At 40.3% G+C, this 14,923-nt stretch overlaps 1 protein-coding gene across 5 annotated transcripts in view; it reads left to right on the top strand.

The window, feature by feature from the left end:
- The window catches only part of RNF214 (ring finger protein 214), a 94,746-nt gene that overhangs the window by 29,369 nt on the left and 50,454 nt on the right, over nt 1-14,923 (top strand). For all 5 annotated transcript variants that reach the window (XM_077112804.1, XM_077112803.1, XM_077112802.1 and 2 more), the window contains 2 exons: nt 2,572-2,712; nt 5,165-5,304. In XM_077112804.1, coding sequence (XP_076968919.1) covers nt 2,572-2,712; nt 5,165-5,304 — 281 coding nt within the window. The remainder of the gene's footprint in view (nt 1-2,571; nt 2,713-5,164; nt 5,305-14,923) is intronic.

The raw sequence follows: 14,923 nt of genomic DNA, 5'->3' as shown, positions 1-14,923 counted from the left end.
TGTCGACAAGGTAGACAGAAGAAGCATCAGACACAAGGTTTTCACAATCACACAGTCACATTGTGAAAGCTATATCATTATACAATCATCTTCAAGAAACATGACTATTGGAGCACAGCTCTACATTTTCAGGCAGTTCCCTCCAGCCTCTCCATTACCTCTTGACTAACAACGTGATATCTATTTAATGCATAAGAATAACCTCCAGGATAACCTCTCGACTCTGTTTGGAATCTCTCAGCCATTGACACTTTGTCTCATTTCACTCTTTCCCCTTTTGTTTGAGAAGGATTTCTCAGTCCCTTGATGCTGAGTCTCAGCTCATTCTAAGATTTCTGTCCCACGTTGCCAGGAAGGTACACAACCCTGGGAGTCATGTCCCATGTAGACGGGGAGGGTGGTGAGCTTGCTTGTTGTGTTGGCTGGAGAGAGAGGCCACATCTGAGCAACAAAAGAGGTTCTCTTGGGGGTGACTCCTAGGCCCAATTTCAAGCAGGCTTGACCCATCCTCTGTTGGGTTAAGTTTCATATGAACAAACCCCAAGACTGGGGGACTCAGCCTATAGCTTTGGCTGTCCACACTGCCTGTGAGAATATCAAGAATTCAACTTGGGGAAGCCGAATTTTCCCCATTTCTTAACCATATCATGATCATTTCTAAGAACATTTGCATCAATTCAGAAAAAGAAATAAAAAGAAAACAAAAAAATTCATACATACCATACCCCTTACCCCTCCCTTTCATTGATCAGTAGCATTTCAATCTACTAAATTTATTTTAACACTTGTTCCCCCTATTATTTATTTATTTTTAATCCATATGTTTTACTCATCTATCCATAAGGTAGATAAAAGGAGCATCAGACACAAGGTTTTCACAATCACACAGTCACATTGTGAAAGCTATATCATTAGACAATCATCTTCAAGAAACATGTCTACTGGAACACATCTCTACATTTTCAGGCAGTTTCCTCCAGCCTCTCTGTTATGCCTTAACTAAAAAGGTGATATCTATATATTGCATAAGAATAATCTCCAGGATAACCTCTTGACTCTGTTTGGAATCTCTCAGCCATTGACACTTCATTTTGTCTCATTTCTCTCTTCCCCCTTTTGGTTGAGAAGGTTTTCTCAATCCCCTGAATGCTGAGTCCCAGTTCATTCTAGGATTTCTGTCCCACGTTGCCAGGAAGGCTTACACCCCTGGGAGTCTTGTCCCACGGAGAGAGGGGGAGGGCAGTGAGTTTGGTTGTTCTTTTGGCTGAGAGAGAGAGACCACATCTGAGCATGAAAGAGGTTCTCTGGGGGTGACTCTTAGGCCTAATTTTAAGTAGGCTTAGGCTATCCTTTGCGGGGTTAAGTTTCATATGAACAAACCCCAAGATTGAGGGCTCAGCCTGTTACCTTGGTTGTCTCCACTGCTTGTGAGAATATCAGAAATTCTCCACATGGGAAAATTGAATTTTCCCCCTTTCTCACCATTCCTCCAAGGGGACTTTGCAAGTACTTTTTTATTCACAGTTCAAATCACTCTGGCATTTATTGGGACATCACTCTGGACAAACCTACAAGATCTCATGCCCTACTCAAGGTTCCATGTACTTATGGTGTCAATTAAACTGTCCACATAAGTTATATTAGGAAATACACTAGTTAAAATATAAATTTTGCATCAGAGAAACATTTTTTTTGCTTTAGTCTCATGCATAAGTTAAAGTTTTAAAATATGAATTACAGTCTGTTTTCTACACCTTGCAGTATTGACATTCCTTTGTTCTTCCTCACGCGAAAACATTTTTAAATTTGTACATTTAGTCGCTATCATTATACATTATAGGCATTCCTAGATTATACCATCTCAGTCTTTATCAGAGCTGAGTTTCTTAACCCAAATGCCAGGTTCCACACACCTCTTTAGTAGGTTTGTCAGTTTTTAGTGCTAATGCATCCTGGATGCATTTTGAGTAGGTGATCTTGTTCTTTGTTTTTGTTCATCCTTTACTTCTCTCTTTAATGGATGGTAAAATGCCTCCTTCCTTGAGCAAGGATTGGCAAACTTTCTGTGAAGGGTAAGAAAACTTATTTTAGTCTTTGCAGGCTTGTATTGGCTCTGTTGCAGCTACTCCACTGTGCCATGGTAGTGTGCAGAGGCAACTTGTAAGCCAATAATATTTTTAATGTGTTCTAAAACAACTTTATTTGCAAAAAGAGGCACTGGGTTGGATTTGGCAGGTTGTTGTCTCCTGCATTGGAGTAGTGTGTACAGTAGAACTTTTTGTGATGATGGAAATATTTATATCTATGCTGTCTGATACAGTAGCCACTAATCACAAGTGGTTTTGAGCACTTGAAATGTGACTAAGGCTACCAAGGAGCTGGGTTTTAAATTTTATTTTAATTTAAATTCACATAGCCACATGTGGATAGTGGCTACCATATTAGACAGGGCAGCTATAGATCTCTGTACAGTGCCTTATACAGGCCCTTGGTGAATTTTTCTTGAGATTAAGTTGAGATGGATTAATTAATTTTGAGATTAATAAACTTTTCTTCTGTTGTTACCAATAGGATAAAATGATGACAGAGAGGACCCTTTTGAAGGAGCGCTACCAGGAGGTCCTGGACAAGCAGAGGCAAGTGGAGAATCAGCTTCAAGTGCAATTAAAGCAACTTCAACAAAGGAGAGAAGAAGAAATGAAGAATCACCAGGTATTCTGCTTATATTAAAGTTGTCAATAAGTAAAGTAGCTATCCCTAATTAAACTTTAATTTTGTTTCTGAATTAGTAGAAATAGAAAAGCAGTATTTATTCTGTTCTTTTTAATGGTTATCAAAGTATTTTAAAGGTAAAATGAGCCTTTGAGGGCATCTTGTCCAGACTCTCATTCCTATTTTAGTTTAGAGAGAAAAGAATTATTTATTAATATATTTTATTGACATAATTGGCTATTTCCTTGGAAAAATGTTTGATTAGACTCCTAAATCACATTGTATTAAAAAATACCATTCTAGGTAGATTAGAAAGTTACATATAAAAGCTACAAATTCTTTTTAATAATAAGAAAATGTAGAGAATATTTATAAAACCTCAGGTTGTAAGTGGTCACTATTAGCAAGGCAGAAAATCTTGTAAAAGCTCCCCAAAGGAGTACATACAATTAAATTTTTTTGGTATGGCAAATGATATTTAAAAACAGTTGAAAGATTAATGTTGGATCAAGAGAACATATTTGTAGCACATCTGACAAAAGGTTTAATATCCACGACATTCTGAGATTCATATAAATTGATGGGAAAGGCAAACAATCTAAGAAAAATCAGAAATGCTTATTGCATGAATTTCCTGTTGTTTCTGTGACAAATCACCCCATGAATTTAGTGGCTTAAATAACACGAATGTATCGTCTTATAATTTTGTAGGTCTCAAGTCCAATACGGGGGACACTGGGCCAAAATCAAGATGTCAGCAGGATTGCATTCCTTTCTGGAGGCTCTAGGGGACAATCTGTTTCCTTGCCTTTTCAGCGTGTAGGGGGCACCTGTGTTTTTTAATATGTGGCTCTCTTCCTCCATCTTCAGAAATAGCAACTGTTGTAGACTCTTCTTTCCTAGTCCCAATCTTCTGACCACAGCCTGGAAGGGTTCTCCAATTGTTAAGGACCCGTGTGATTACATTGGGCCCACCTGGTAATCCAGGATACTCTCTCCATTCTTAACTTTACTCACACCTGCAAAGCCTCTTTTGCTATGTAAGGTAACATATTCACAGATACTAGCTGTTAGGGTGTGGACACCTTTGGGGTACTATTACTTTGCCTACTCTGGTTATAAAGAATAATTCACAGAAGAGGAAAAGCAAGTGGATTATAAATATGTGAAAAAAGTTCAGTGATATTCATTCATTCAGCAAATATTTTTTGAGTGCCTGTTAGGTGATAAGCATTCTAGGCTCTGGAGATCTAGTGGTGAATGAAACATAATCTGTGCCTTCATTGAACACTTCTTATTCTAGTTGGGAGAGACAGACACCAAAAACAGTGAAGAATAGCAATTAGGGAATTAAATTATTCCGTCCCACCCCCACCCACTTGAGATTGGCAAAAATGAAATAAGTTGTGAATGGAGGAGAAATGAACTCTTTCAGACATTATAGGTAGAAATGTGAATTGTTGCAGACTTTTTAAGAAAGTTGTTAGGAATTATCAGCTAAAATTTTAAATATACACTCTCTTCAACCTAACAGCCTTATTATTAGGACTGTATTATACAAACATGAAAGTTCTTGTATGAAAGTGTAAGTACATAAGGATGTTTATTGCAGTTTTGTTTGTAGTTACAAACAAACCAGAATCAACCTGATGTATTAAGAGAGAATGGTTGAATAAATTGGATATATGCATGTTATGTAATATTATGCATGCTAATTTTGAGTTAGATTTATATCTGCTGCCATAGAAATAAATTCATGTTAAGAGAAAAAAACCTGGATGCAGAAAGCAATATATATAAAATGGCCTCATATTAAAAAAAAAAAAAGAATTAAGAAATATGTTCAGAAGTATACATGTGTTCCTGTGGAAATGGAGAAAAATGTGAACGCATGATATAAAATAGTTAACACTTGATTACCTTAGGTGGAATTGGTGTGAATTAGGTTGTAATTGTTAACTTTATCACATTTTTATTGTTTGACTTGTTATTACTAGTATTTATTACAAGTATTTGTATATTTTTAAATATTAAAGAAGGAAAAAACCCACTTTATAAAGTAGAACAATTTCAAAACAAGAACATATTTGGTTGTGTTAATGAACTCCGACCCAGTCCAAGAATGCCTTCCTCAGCTTTCCTGACAGGTGTTTATCCAGACTTTATTTGAACACCAGCAATGGAGAACTTGATGCAATATATTTTATTTTGAACAGTTGTGATTGCTAGAAATTCTTTCTCCTGTTGAGTTGAAATCATCTTTACTGTCACTTCCTCTCTTAGGACTGAATACTGCTTTTTGAAGCTACTCATAAACTAAATTTCTTCAATTTGGTTTGGATTCATTACAAACAATATGTGACTTTGCAATAGTTGAAAATAACCCTCAGGTTAAAAGAACTAACTCATTTCCTTCTTTATTTTTGTGTGGCGCTAATTGTATGGGACTCAGGAGATATTAAAGGCTATCCAGGATGTGACAATTAAGCGGGAAGAAACAAAGAAGAAGATAGAGAAGGAAAAGAAAGAATTTTTGCAGAAGGAGCAGGATCTGAAAGCTGAAATTGAAAAACTTTGCGAGAAGGGTAGAAGGTAAATGATGCTAAGAATCAAAACCTTGTGTGTATATATGTATGTAAAGGGCTGGTCCCATTTGTGTTACTTGTAGCAGATTTTTTATTTTGGTCTAACTTTTATTTGAAAAACAAGCCCACAAATAAACATCTTCCAATGGCCTAATCTTTTTTCAGCATCCTAGTTTAGACTTAATAGTCAAAAATTTAAGAGATTCATTAATATCTTGACATTACAGCAGCTGCTTGTTGGGTCCTAAAAATGATCAAGGTTTTGATGTGCAGCTAACACCTATTTCGCTTGATTTTCTAAAGTTCAGCCTGTGAGAATACTTATAATGATTATATTTATGTTCAACACCAAAAGCAGATTTCAAACAGTAACATTGTAAGCTATTTATGAAAGAATTATTTAGTGGATTTATGTCTTTTGGGTATTGTAGCAGAGCAAGGGCAGATACAGAATTTGGGCAGATTCTCCATTTTTCTAGTTTTCTTGAAATTAGCTGTTTGTAAATCAAGATAGCTTTGAATGATTTTATTTAGCTGCTACTAGAAACCCATTTTATTTATCAAAAAGTCTCAGCTTTTGCCTCTGTGTGAGAGAGCTAAATGAAAAGTAGCAAATTGATTTGCTGAATCGTTTTTAAGTCTGAAAGGTAAAAACTTGGAAAGTTCAACAAGAGAAAGTATATTTGGGAGAGTGCCTAAAGACCAGTCAGTTCTTTTGAGAATTGAGTGGTACTGAATGATTAACAGGTGGGTAGGTTGTTTACCCATGATGATCCATACGCCAGCAGCTTGAAGAGGTACAGAACACTGTGCCCAGCATTGTTAGTGGTTAAAGGCAGTATGATCACACAATAACATGGCATTTGCCATCACCTTCATAGTCTATGCAGGGAAGGTAAAACATAGACATGTACTTAGCAAGTTTGTACCAGATGTAGGGAATGGAAGTTGGGAGGATGAGTCTACCCTGTGAGAGATTTCCTTTTGATATGTGCTATTTACTTTGTATATCTGTATATTCTTTTCCCATCTGATTGAATAGCTACAAGTGATGCTTGATACTAACACATTTGTGGGAAAATTGTCACTTGAAGTTTTGAAGATCCAATTGGGCTTCCTTATATATGTCATGAGTACCAGAATAATACTCTCTCAATTTTTCTGTTAAATGTGGGGTTTATTTTTTCAGAAGTGAAGGGAGATCTTTCTGTGCATATCTTGTTCTTGTAGTGGTAGGATTTTCTTAGCATTCCATCATCCAAAGAAACTATGGGCACAAAGATTTTTACCATAATTCCTGTTCATAGCTCTTTCTTTCTTTCATTAATTCAGCCAACATTTATTGAGTATCTTGTATGAGCCAATCTCTATGGTCTTGGAGAATAAAAAGACCTAATAGTGCTTCTGTTTAATAGGGGATAAAGATAAATAAACAGAAAATTATAAAATAACATCTGATAGTAGTCGTATGAAAGCATATAGAAGAGGCACATAACCCAGACTGGGGAGGGGGAGTCAGGGAGGGCTTCCCAGAGTATGATTCCAGAACTGAGTCCTAAAAGATAAGGAGAAGCATGACCACCAAGTGCAGTGTATCATCTTTGATTTGATCCTGGATTAAAAACAAACAAAGACCAGAAAATAAACTATTAAGGGTATTATGGACAATTTGGGAAAATTTGAGTATGGACCACATATTAATGTATCAGTGTTAAATATTTTGGGTGTTATGGTATTGTGTGATTATACAGGAGAATGTTCTTGTTCTTAAGAGACACTGAAGTACTTGGGATCAAGTGTCTTGATGTCTGTACCTTTCAGATGGTTCAGAATGTCACTAAAGTAAATGTGGCAAAAGTGTTAACCAATGAATCTAGATGAAGAACATATGTTCATTGTAATATTGTCTTAAGTTTTCTGCTGACTTAAAAATTTTCAGAGGAAACATGGGGTTATAGAGGGAAATGGAGATAGGAATTAGCCAGGCAAACAATGTGAAAAAAGGCACCACATTCGGGCCCACAAGTGAGAGAGAGTAGCAGCTGAGTTGTGAGATGGAGAGGACTGAGGCTTGTGCAGTGGTCAGGGCCAGATCAGGGAAGGCTGCATCCACTGCATTAAGAAGTTTGGTTTTTTCCCCCTGATAGTAAGAGATACTGAAGGATTTTAAGGGTGGAGAGTTATCAAAGGATGAGAATTGTATTTACATAAGCCTCTTTGGCAGTTGGGAAATGGATTGGTGTAGGACCAGTTCGGAACCTAAGTTAGAATAATGGTGGCCAGAACTGTAGCATCAGTGGGGATGGAGAGAAGTGAAAAGATTTGTAATAGGGGTAGGACTGTTAGGTGTGGGTGGACAGGGAAGAGTTAAATATAACTCCCATATTTCTGGTGTGGAAAATTGGGGAAATAATGGGGCTTTTTCTTCGTTTTTATTTTTAACTTTTACCTTTTTTGATTGGTGTTTTTTTTTGGCTGTCTTCCTTATCTAGATTTCTTATGTTGGTTTGTGGTGGTGGTTTTGGTGGTTTTTTGTTTTTATTTAAAAATACTATTTTTTAATACATTTTTTTTTATTAGAGACGTTGTGGTTTGCAAAAAATCATGTAGTAAATACAGACTTCCCATATTCTACCCTGTTATTAGTGCCTTACATTAGTGTGGTACGTTTGTTATAATTCATGAAAGAACATTTTAATTGTACTATTAACTGTAGTCCATAGCTTATAATGGGATTCACTGTTTGTGTTGTACAGTCTTAAGTTTGTCTTTAAATTTTTATTCTAATAACGTATATACAACCTAAAAATTTCCCCTTTTAAGTACATTCAAATATATAATTCAGTGCTGTTAATTACATTTACAATATACTACCATCACCAGCATCCATTACTAAAACTTTACAATCAACTACAGAGAATGTGACTATCAGGGGACCTGCCTTATTGGGAGGGGTCCATTTATATCACTTTTTTTGTTCAGCATATAGCACAGTGGCTAACTATAAAATTCATAAATATCATTTAGCTATAGAAAATCATAGAAATTATATAAAGAGAGGATGTATAAAGACATTTTAGAAATGTGCAAGGTGAATTGTGAGGAGAGACAGAGGCTAGGACACTAACCCTTAAGCTCTTGCCATACAATGAGTTTATAAGGATCATTATATGACTAGTGGAGTGTCATGGTTAGGGACAGGTGTCAACTTGGCCATGTTGTGGTACCTGTTCGTCTGATTGGGTAAGCACTGGCCTGTCTGTTGCAATGAGGACATTTCATAGGATTAGGTTATGATCACGTTAGCTACATCCACAGCTGATTCCATTTGTGATCAGCCAAAGGGGAGTGTCTTCTGCAATTAGTGATGCTAAATGCAATCATGGGAAGCCTTTTAAGGAGGACTCAGAGGAGATAAGTTGCATTCCTGCTTTGGCTGGCGAGCCTCTCCTGTGGAGTTCATCCAGGCCATCCATTGGAGTCATCAGCTTCGCAGCCTGCCCTGTGGATTTTGGACTCTGCGTTCCTACGGTCACGTGAGACACTTTTATAAATTTTATATTTGCAAGTGTTCCCTGTTGATTCTGTTTCTCTAGAGAACCCTAACTAATACATCTTGGTACCAGGAGTGGTTCTTAAGGAACAGAATCTTAAAAATGGGTTTTTATGAATGGTTTTCTACTCTGACTGGGCTCAGAGACACTAAGGACTCTGATTCCCATAATCAGAATGACACTCCCAATCCATGGACTGAGTTGGCAAAGGAGATAGTCAAAATATCATCATTCGATTCTCCTAATGCTTCACTTGTACGAAGCCAGACTCTGGGGGATAATGTTCTTGACACCTTTACAGAGTTTTGTAGAAATAAGAGTTATAGAGATGTTGGTTGGTTGTTGTTAGATACACTGTCTGCATTAAAGGGTGAAAGGGATGGGCTTAAAGCTTCAAACAAGAAGCTTAAGTGCCATCTGAAAGATGTAGAGGTTTCTATGAGTATCCTCAAGGAAAATTTTATTTCCTGTAGCCGTAGACTTGAGATCTCTGAAAATCAGACTCAGAATCTTATTGTTAGAGTAGCAACTTTACAACGTAAACTGAAATCTCAGTCTTGCATGGTGTCTGCCGTTAAAGTGAGGGCATTGATTGGAAAGGAGTGGGACCCTGAAAAATGGGATGGTGACATATGGATTGATAATGATGTTGGGGGTGAGGTTGAAACCCTAGACCATGCTGAGCCTTCTTTAGATAACCCTGTAATAGTCTGCCCTGAGGACATAGCCGCCCCACCTTCAGCCTGCCTTGAGGAATTGGCCACCCAACCTCCTCCTGAAGGGATTAGCCCTAGAGTTATTAATCCTGTTTCACCAGATGAAACTGCAAATGAAAGCCCTGAAGCAAATGGCTTGGAAGATATTTCTAATTCTTTTCATGACCCACCCCCACCACCCCTCATTTCTTCTAGACCTATAACTAGACTAAAGTCCCAACAGGCCCCTAAAGGTGAGGTACAAAGTATCACACATGAGGAGGTACGTTATACTCCAAAAGAACTGTGTGAGTTTTCCAATTTATATAGACAGAAATCAGGGGAATATGTGTGGCAATGGATTTTAAGAGTGTGGGATAATGGTGGGAGGAATATAAGGCTGGATCAGGCTGAATTTATTGATATGGGCCCACTAAGCAGAGATTCTGCATTCAATGTTATAGCTAGAGCAGTTAGAAAAGGTGTTAACAGCTTGTTTGGGTGGTTGGTTGAAACATGGATCAAAAGGTGGCCAACATTACCTGAGGTTGAAATGCCAGAACTGCCCTGGTATAATGTAGATGAGGGGATCCAGAGGCTTAGAGAGATTGGGATGTTAGAGTGGATTTATCATGCAAAGCCTGCTCTTACACCCCAGGAATGTCCAGAAGATGCACCTTTTACCAGAACAGTGAGAAATAAGTTTGTGAGACTAGCACCATCATCCCTCAAGAGCTCTGTGGTTGCAATTCTCTGTAGGTCAGATATTACTGTAGGAACTGCTGTCACTGAGCTGGAATCCTTAAACACAATGGGGATGACAGGATCCCGAGTTGGCAGAAGCCAGGTGGCAGCACTTAATCACCAAAGACAGGGTAGACGTGGGTATTATAATAGACAAAAAACTCAAAGGAGGCATCAAAATTATATGACACACAGAGATTTGTGGCATTGGCTAGTAAATCATGGGGTGCCTAGAAATACAATAGAAGGGCAGTCTACTAAATTCTTGTTGGAGCTGTATAAACAAAAGAGTTCTAGGTCAAGGGAACAGAAGTCTAACCTGAATTACAAAAACACAGAATCACGGCCCCTTAATCAATTTCCAGACTTGAAACAGTTTACAGACCCTGAGCCCCTTGAATGAAGGGGAGGCCAGGTCCCTATGGGGAAGAAACCTGTTACACTGCCACAAATTTATACTGTTGACCTTCCTCTAAGTCTTCCTCAAGGAGACCGACGGCCTTTTACCAGGGTAACTGTGCATTGGGGAAAAGGAAATGATCAGATATTTCGGGGATTATTAGACACTGGTTCAGAAGTGACATTAATTCCAGGGGACCCAAAACGTCACTCTGGACCACCAGTCAGAGTGGGGGCTTATGGAGGCCAGGTGATCAATGGAGTTTTAGCTCAGGTCCGTCTCACAGTGGGTCCAGTGGGCCCCCGGACCCATCCTGTAGTTATTTCCCCAGTTCCGGAATGTATAATTGGCATAGACATACTGAGCAACTGGCAGAATCCCCACGTTGGTTCTCTAACTCGTGCAGTGAGGGCTATTATGGTGGGAAAGGCCAAGTGGAAGCCACTAGAACTGCCCCTACCAAGCAAAATAGTAAATCAAAAGCAATACCGTATTCCTGGAGGGATTGCAGAGATTACTGCCACTCTTAAGGACTTGAAAGATGCAGGGGTGGTGATTCCCACCACATCCCCATTCAACTCTCCTATTTGGCCTGTGCAGAAAACAGATGGGTCTTGGAGAATGACAGTGGATTATCGTAAACTCAACCAGGTGGTAACTCCAATTGCAGCTGCTGTTCCAGATGTAGTATCATTGCTTGAGCAAATCAATACATCCCCTGGTACCTGGTATGCAGCTATTGATCTGGCAAATGCTTTTTTCTCAATAGCTATTAGTAAGGACCACCAGAAACAGTTTGCTTTCAGCTGGCAAGGTCAGCAATATACTTTCACTGTCCTACCTCAGGGGTATATCAACTCTCCAGCCCTATGTCATAATCTTGTTCGCAGAGACCTTGATCATTTCTGCCTCCCACAAGACATCACACTGGTCCATTATATTGATGATATCATGTTGATTGGACCTAGTGAACAAGAAGTAGCAACTACTCTAGATTTACTGGTAAGGCATTTGCGTGTCAGAGGATGGGAGATAAATCCAACAAAAATACAGGGGCCTTCCACCTCAGTAAAATTTCTAGGTGTCCAGTGGTGTGGGGCTTGTCGAGATATCCCTTCTAAGGTGAAGGATAAATTGCTGCATCTGGCCCCTCCCACAACCAAAAAAGAGGCACAATGCCTAGTTGGTCTTTTTGGATTTTGGCGACAACATATTCCTCATTTGGGTGTGCTACTCCGGCCCATTTATCGAGTGACCAGAAAAGCTGCCAATTTTGAGTGGGGACCTGAACAAGAGGAGGCTCTGAGACAGGTCCAGGCTGCTGTGCAAGCTGCTCTGCCACTTGGGCCATATGATCCAGCAGATCCAATGGTGCTGGAAGTGTCAGTGGCAAATAGAGATGCTGTCTGGAGCCTTTGGCAGGCCCCAGTAGGAGAATCACAACGCAGACCCTTAGGATTTTGGAGCAAAGCCTTACCATCTGCTGCAGATAACTACTCTCCTTTTGAGAAACAGCTTTTGGCCTGCTACTGGGCCTTAGTAGAGACTGAACGCTTAACCATGGGCCACCAAGTTACCATGAGACCTGAGTTGCCTATCATGAGTTGGGTGTTGTCTGACCCACCAAGCCATAAAGTTGGGCGTGCACAGCAGCACTCTATTGTAAAGTGGAAATGGTATATACGAGATAGAGCCAGAGCAGGTCCTGAAGGCACAAGTAAGTTACATGAAGAAGTGGCACAGATGCCCATGGTTTCCACTCCTGCTGCCACATTACCTTCTCTTTCCCAGACCAGAGCTATGGCCTCTTGGGGAGTTCCTTACAGTGAATTGACTGAGGAAGAGAAAACTCGGGCCTGGTTTACAGATGGTTCAGCACGATATGCAGGTACCACCCGAAAGTGGACAGCTGCAGCATTACAACCCCTTTCTGGGGTGTCTTTAAAGGACAGTGGTGAGGGGAAATCCTCCCAGTGGGCAGAACTTCGAGCAGTGCACCTGGTTGTTCATTTTGCTTGGAAGGAAAACTGGCCAGAGGTGCGTTTGTATACTGACTCATGGGCTGTTGCTAATGGTTTGGCTGGATGGTCAGGGACTTGGAAAGACCATAATTGGAAAATTGGTGACAAAGAGGTCTGGGGAAGAAGTATGTGGATAGACCTTTCTGAGTGGGCTAAAAACATGAAGATATTTGTGTCCCATGTGAATGCACACCAGAGGGTGACTTCAGCAGAGGAAGATTTTAATAATCAAGTGGATAAGATGACCCGTTGTATGGATACCAGTCAGCCTCTTTCCCCAGCAACTCCTGTTATTGCCCAATGGGCTCATGAACAAAGTGGTCATGGTGGTAGGGATGGAGGTTATGCATGGGCTCAGCAGCATGGACTTCCACTCACCAAGGCTGACCTGGCTACAGCCACTGCTGAGTGCCCAATCTGCCAGCAGCAGAGACCCACACTCAGCCCCCGATATGGCACCATTCCCCGAGGTGACCAGCCAGCTACATGGTGGCAGGTTGATTACATTGGACCACTCCCTTCATGGAAGGGGCAGCGATTTGTTCTAACTGGAATAGACACATACTCTGGATATGGGTTTGCTTTCCCTGCACGCAATGCTTCTGCCAAAACTACTATCCGTGGGCTTACAGAATGCCTTATCCATCGCCATGGTATTCCACATAGCATTGCTTCGGATCAAGGAACACACTTCACAGCAAATGAAGTGCGGGAATGGGCACATGCTCATGGAATTCTCTGGTCTTACCATGTTCCCCATCATCCAGAAGCAGCTGGATTGATAGAACGGTGGAATGGCCTTTTGAAAACTCAATTACGGTGCCAACTAGGTGGCAAAAACTTGAAAGGCTGGGGTAATGTTCTCCAGGAAGCTGTGTATGCTCTGAATCAGCGTCCACTGTATGGTGCTGTTTCTCCCATAGCCAGGATCCATGGGTCCAGGAACCAAGGGGTGGAAATGGGTGTGGTGCCACTCACTATTACTCCTAGTGATCCACTGGGAAAATTTTTGCTTCCTGTCCCTGCTACCCTGAGTTCTGCTGGTCTACAGGTTTTAGTTCCAAAACGGGGTGTGCTTTCTCCAGGAGAAACAACAGTGATACCACTGAACTGGAAGTTAAGATTGCCACCTGGCCACTTTGGGCTACTTATGCCTCTGGATCAACACACCAAGAAGGGAATTACATTATTGTCTGGGGTAATTGACCCTGACTATCAGAAGGAAGTAGGACTGCAACTACATAATGGAGGTAAAGAAGAGTTTTCTTGGAATATAGGAGATCCCCTGGGGCGTCTATTAGTACTACCATGCCCTGTGATTAAAATCAATGGAAAACTGCAACAACACAATCCAGGCAGGACCACTAATGGCTCTGAGACTTCAGGAATGAAGGTTTGGGTCACCCCACCAGGCAAAGAACCACGGCCAGCTGAAGTGCTTGCTGAGGGGAAAGGGAACATGGAATGGGTAGTGGAAGAAGGTAGTGATAAATATGAACTTCGACCACGTGATCAGTTACAGAAACGAGGACTGTAATGCTGTTTTGTTTGTGTTATACTATTTAAGTTGTAAGATATCAAGTTTAAGAATGAATGTTGTCCAAGGATTTGCACCCTATTCTGGAGAGATTTAATGTGTTTCCAGTTATATGCAGGACAGTTGAGTATTGTCAGGTAAAAGAAAAAATGTGTGCTTATTTTTGTTTTCATTTGGAAATCTAAGGTATAGGTGCCAAGTTGACAAGGGGTGGACTGTCATGGTTAGGGACAGGTGTCAACTTGGCCATGTTGTGGTACCTGTTCGTCTGATTGGGTAAGCACTGGCCTGTCTGTTGCAATGAGGACATTTCATAGGATTAGGTTATGATCACGTTAGCTACATCCACAGCTGATTCCATTTGTGATCAGCCAAAGGGGAGTGTCTTCTGCAATTAGTGATGCTAAATGCAATCATGGGAAGCCTTTTAAGGAGGACTCAGAGGAGATAAGTTGCATTCCTGCTTTGGCTGGCGAGCCTCTCCTGTGGAGTTCATCCAGGCCATCCATTGGAGTCATCAGCTTCGCAGCCTGCCCTGTGGATTTTGGACTCTGCGTTCCTACGGTCACGTGAGACACTTTTATAAATTTTATATTTGCAAGTGTTCCCTGTTGATTCTGTTTCTCTAGAGAACCCTAACTAATACATGGAGGTAGAATGAAAAGGAAGAAATGG

The sequence above is a fragment of the Tamandua tetradactyla genome, chromosome 8, assembly GCF_023851605.1.
Source record: "Tamandua tetradactyla isolate mTamTet1 chromosome 8, mTamTet1.pri, whole genome shotgun sequence".
NCBI classification, from domain to species: Eukaryota; Metazoa; Chordata; class Mammalia; order Pilosa; family Myrmecophagidae; genus Tamandua; species Tamandua tetradactyla.
Note: the sequence above shows the minus strand (reverse complement) of the source record. Positions and strands in the feature narration are given on the sequence as shown.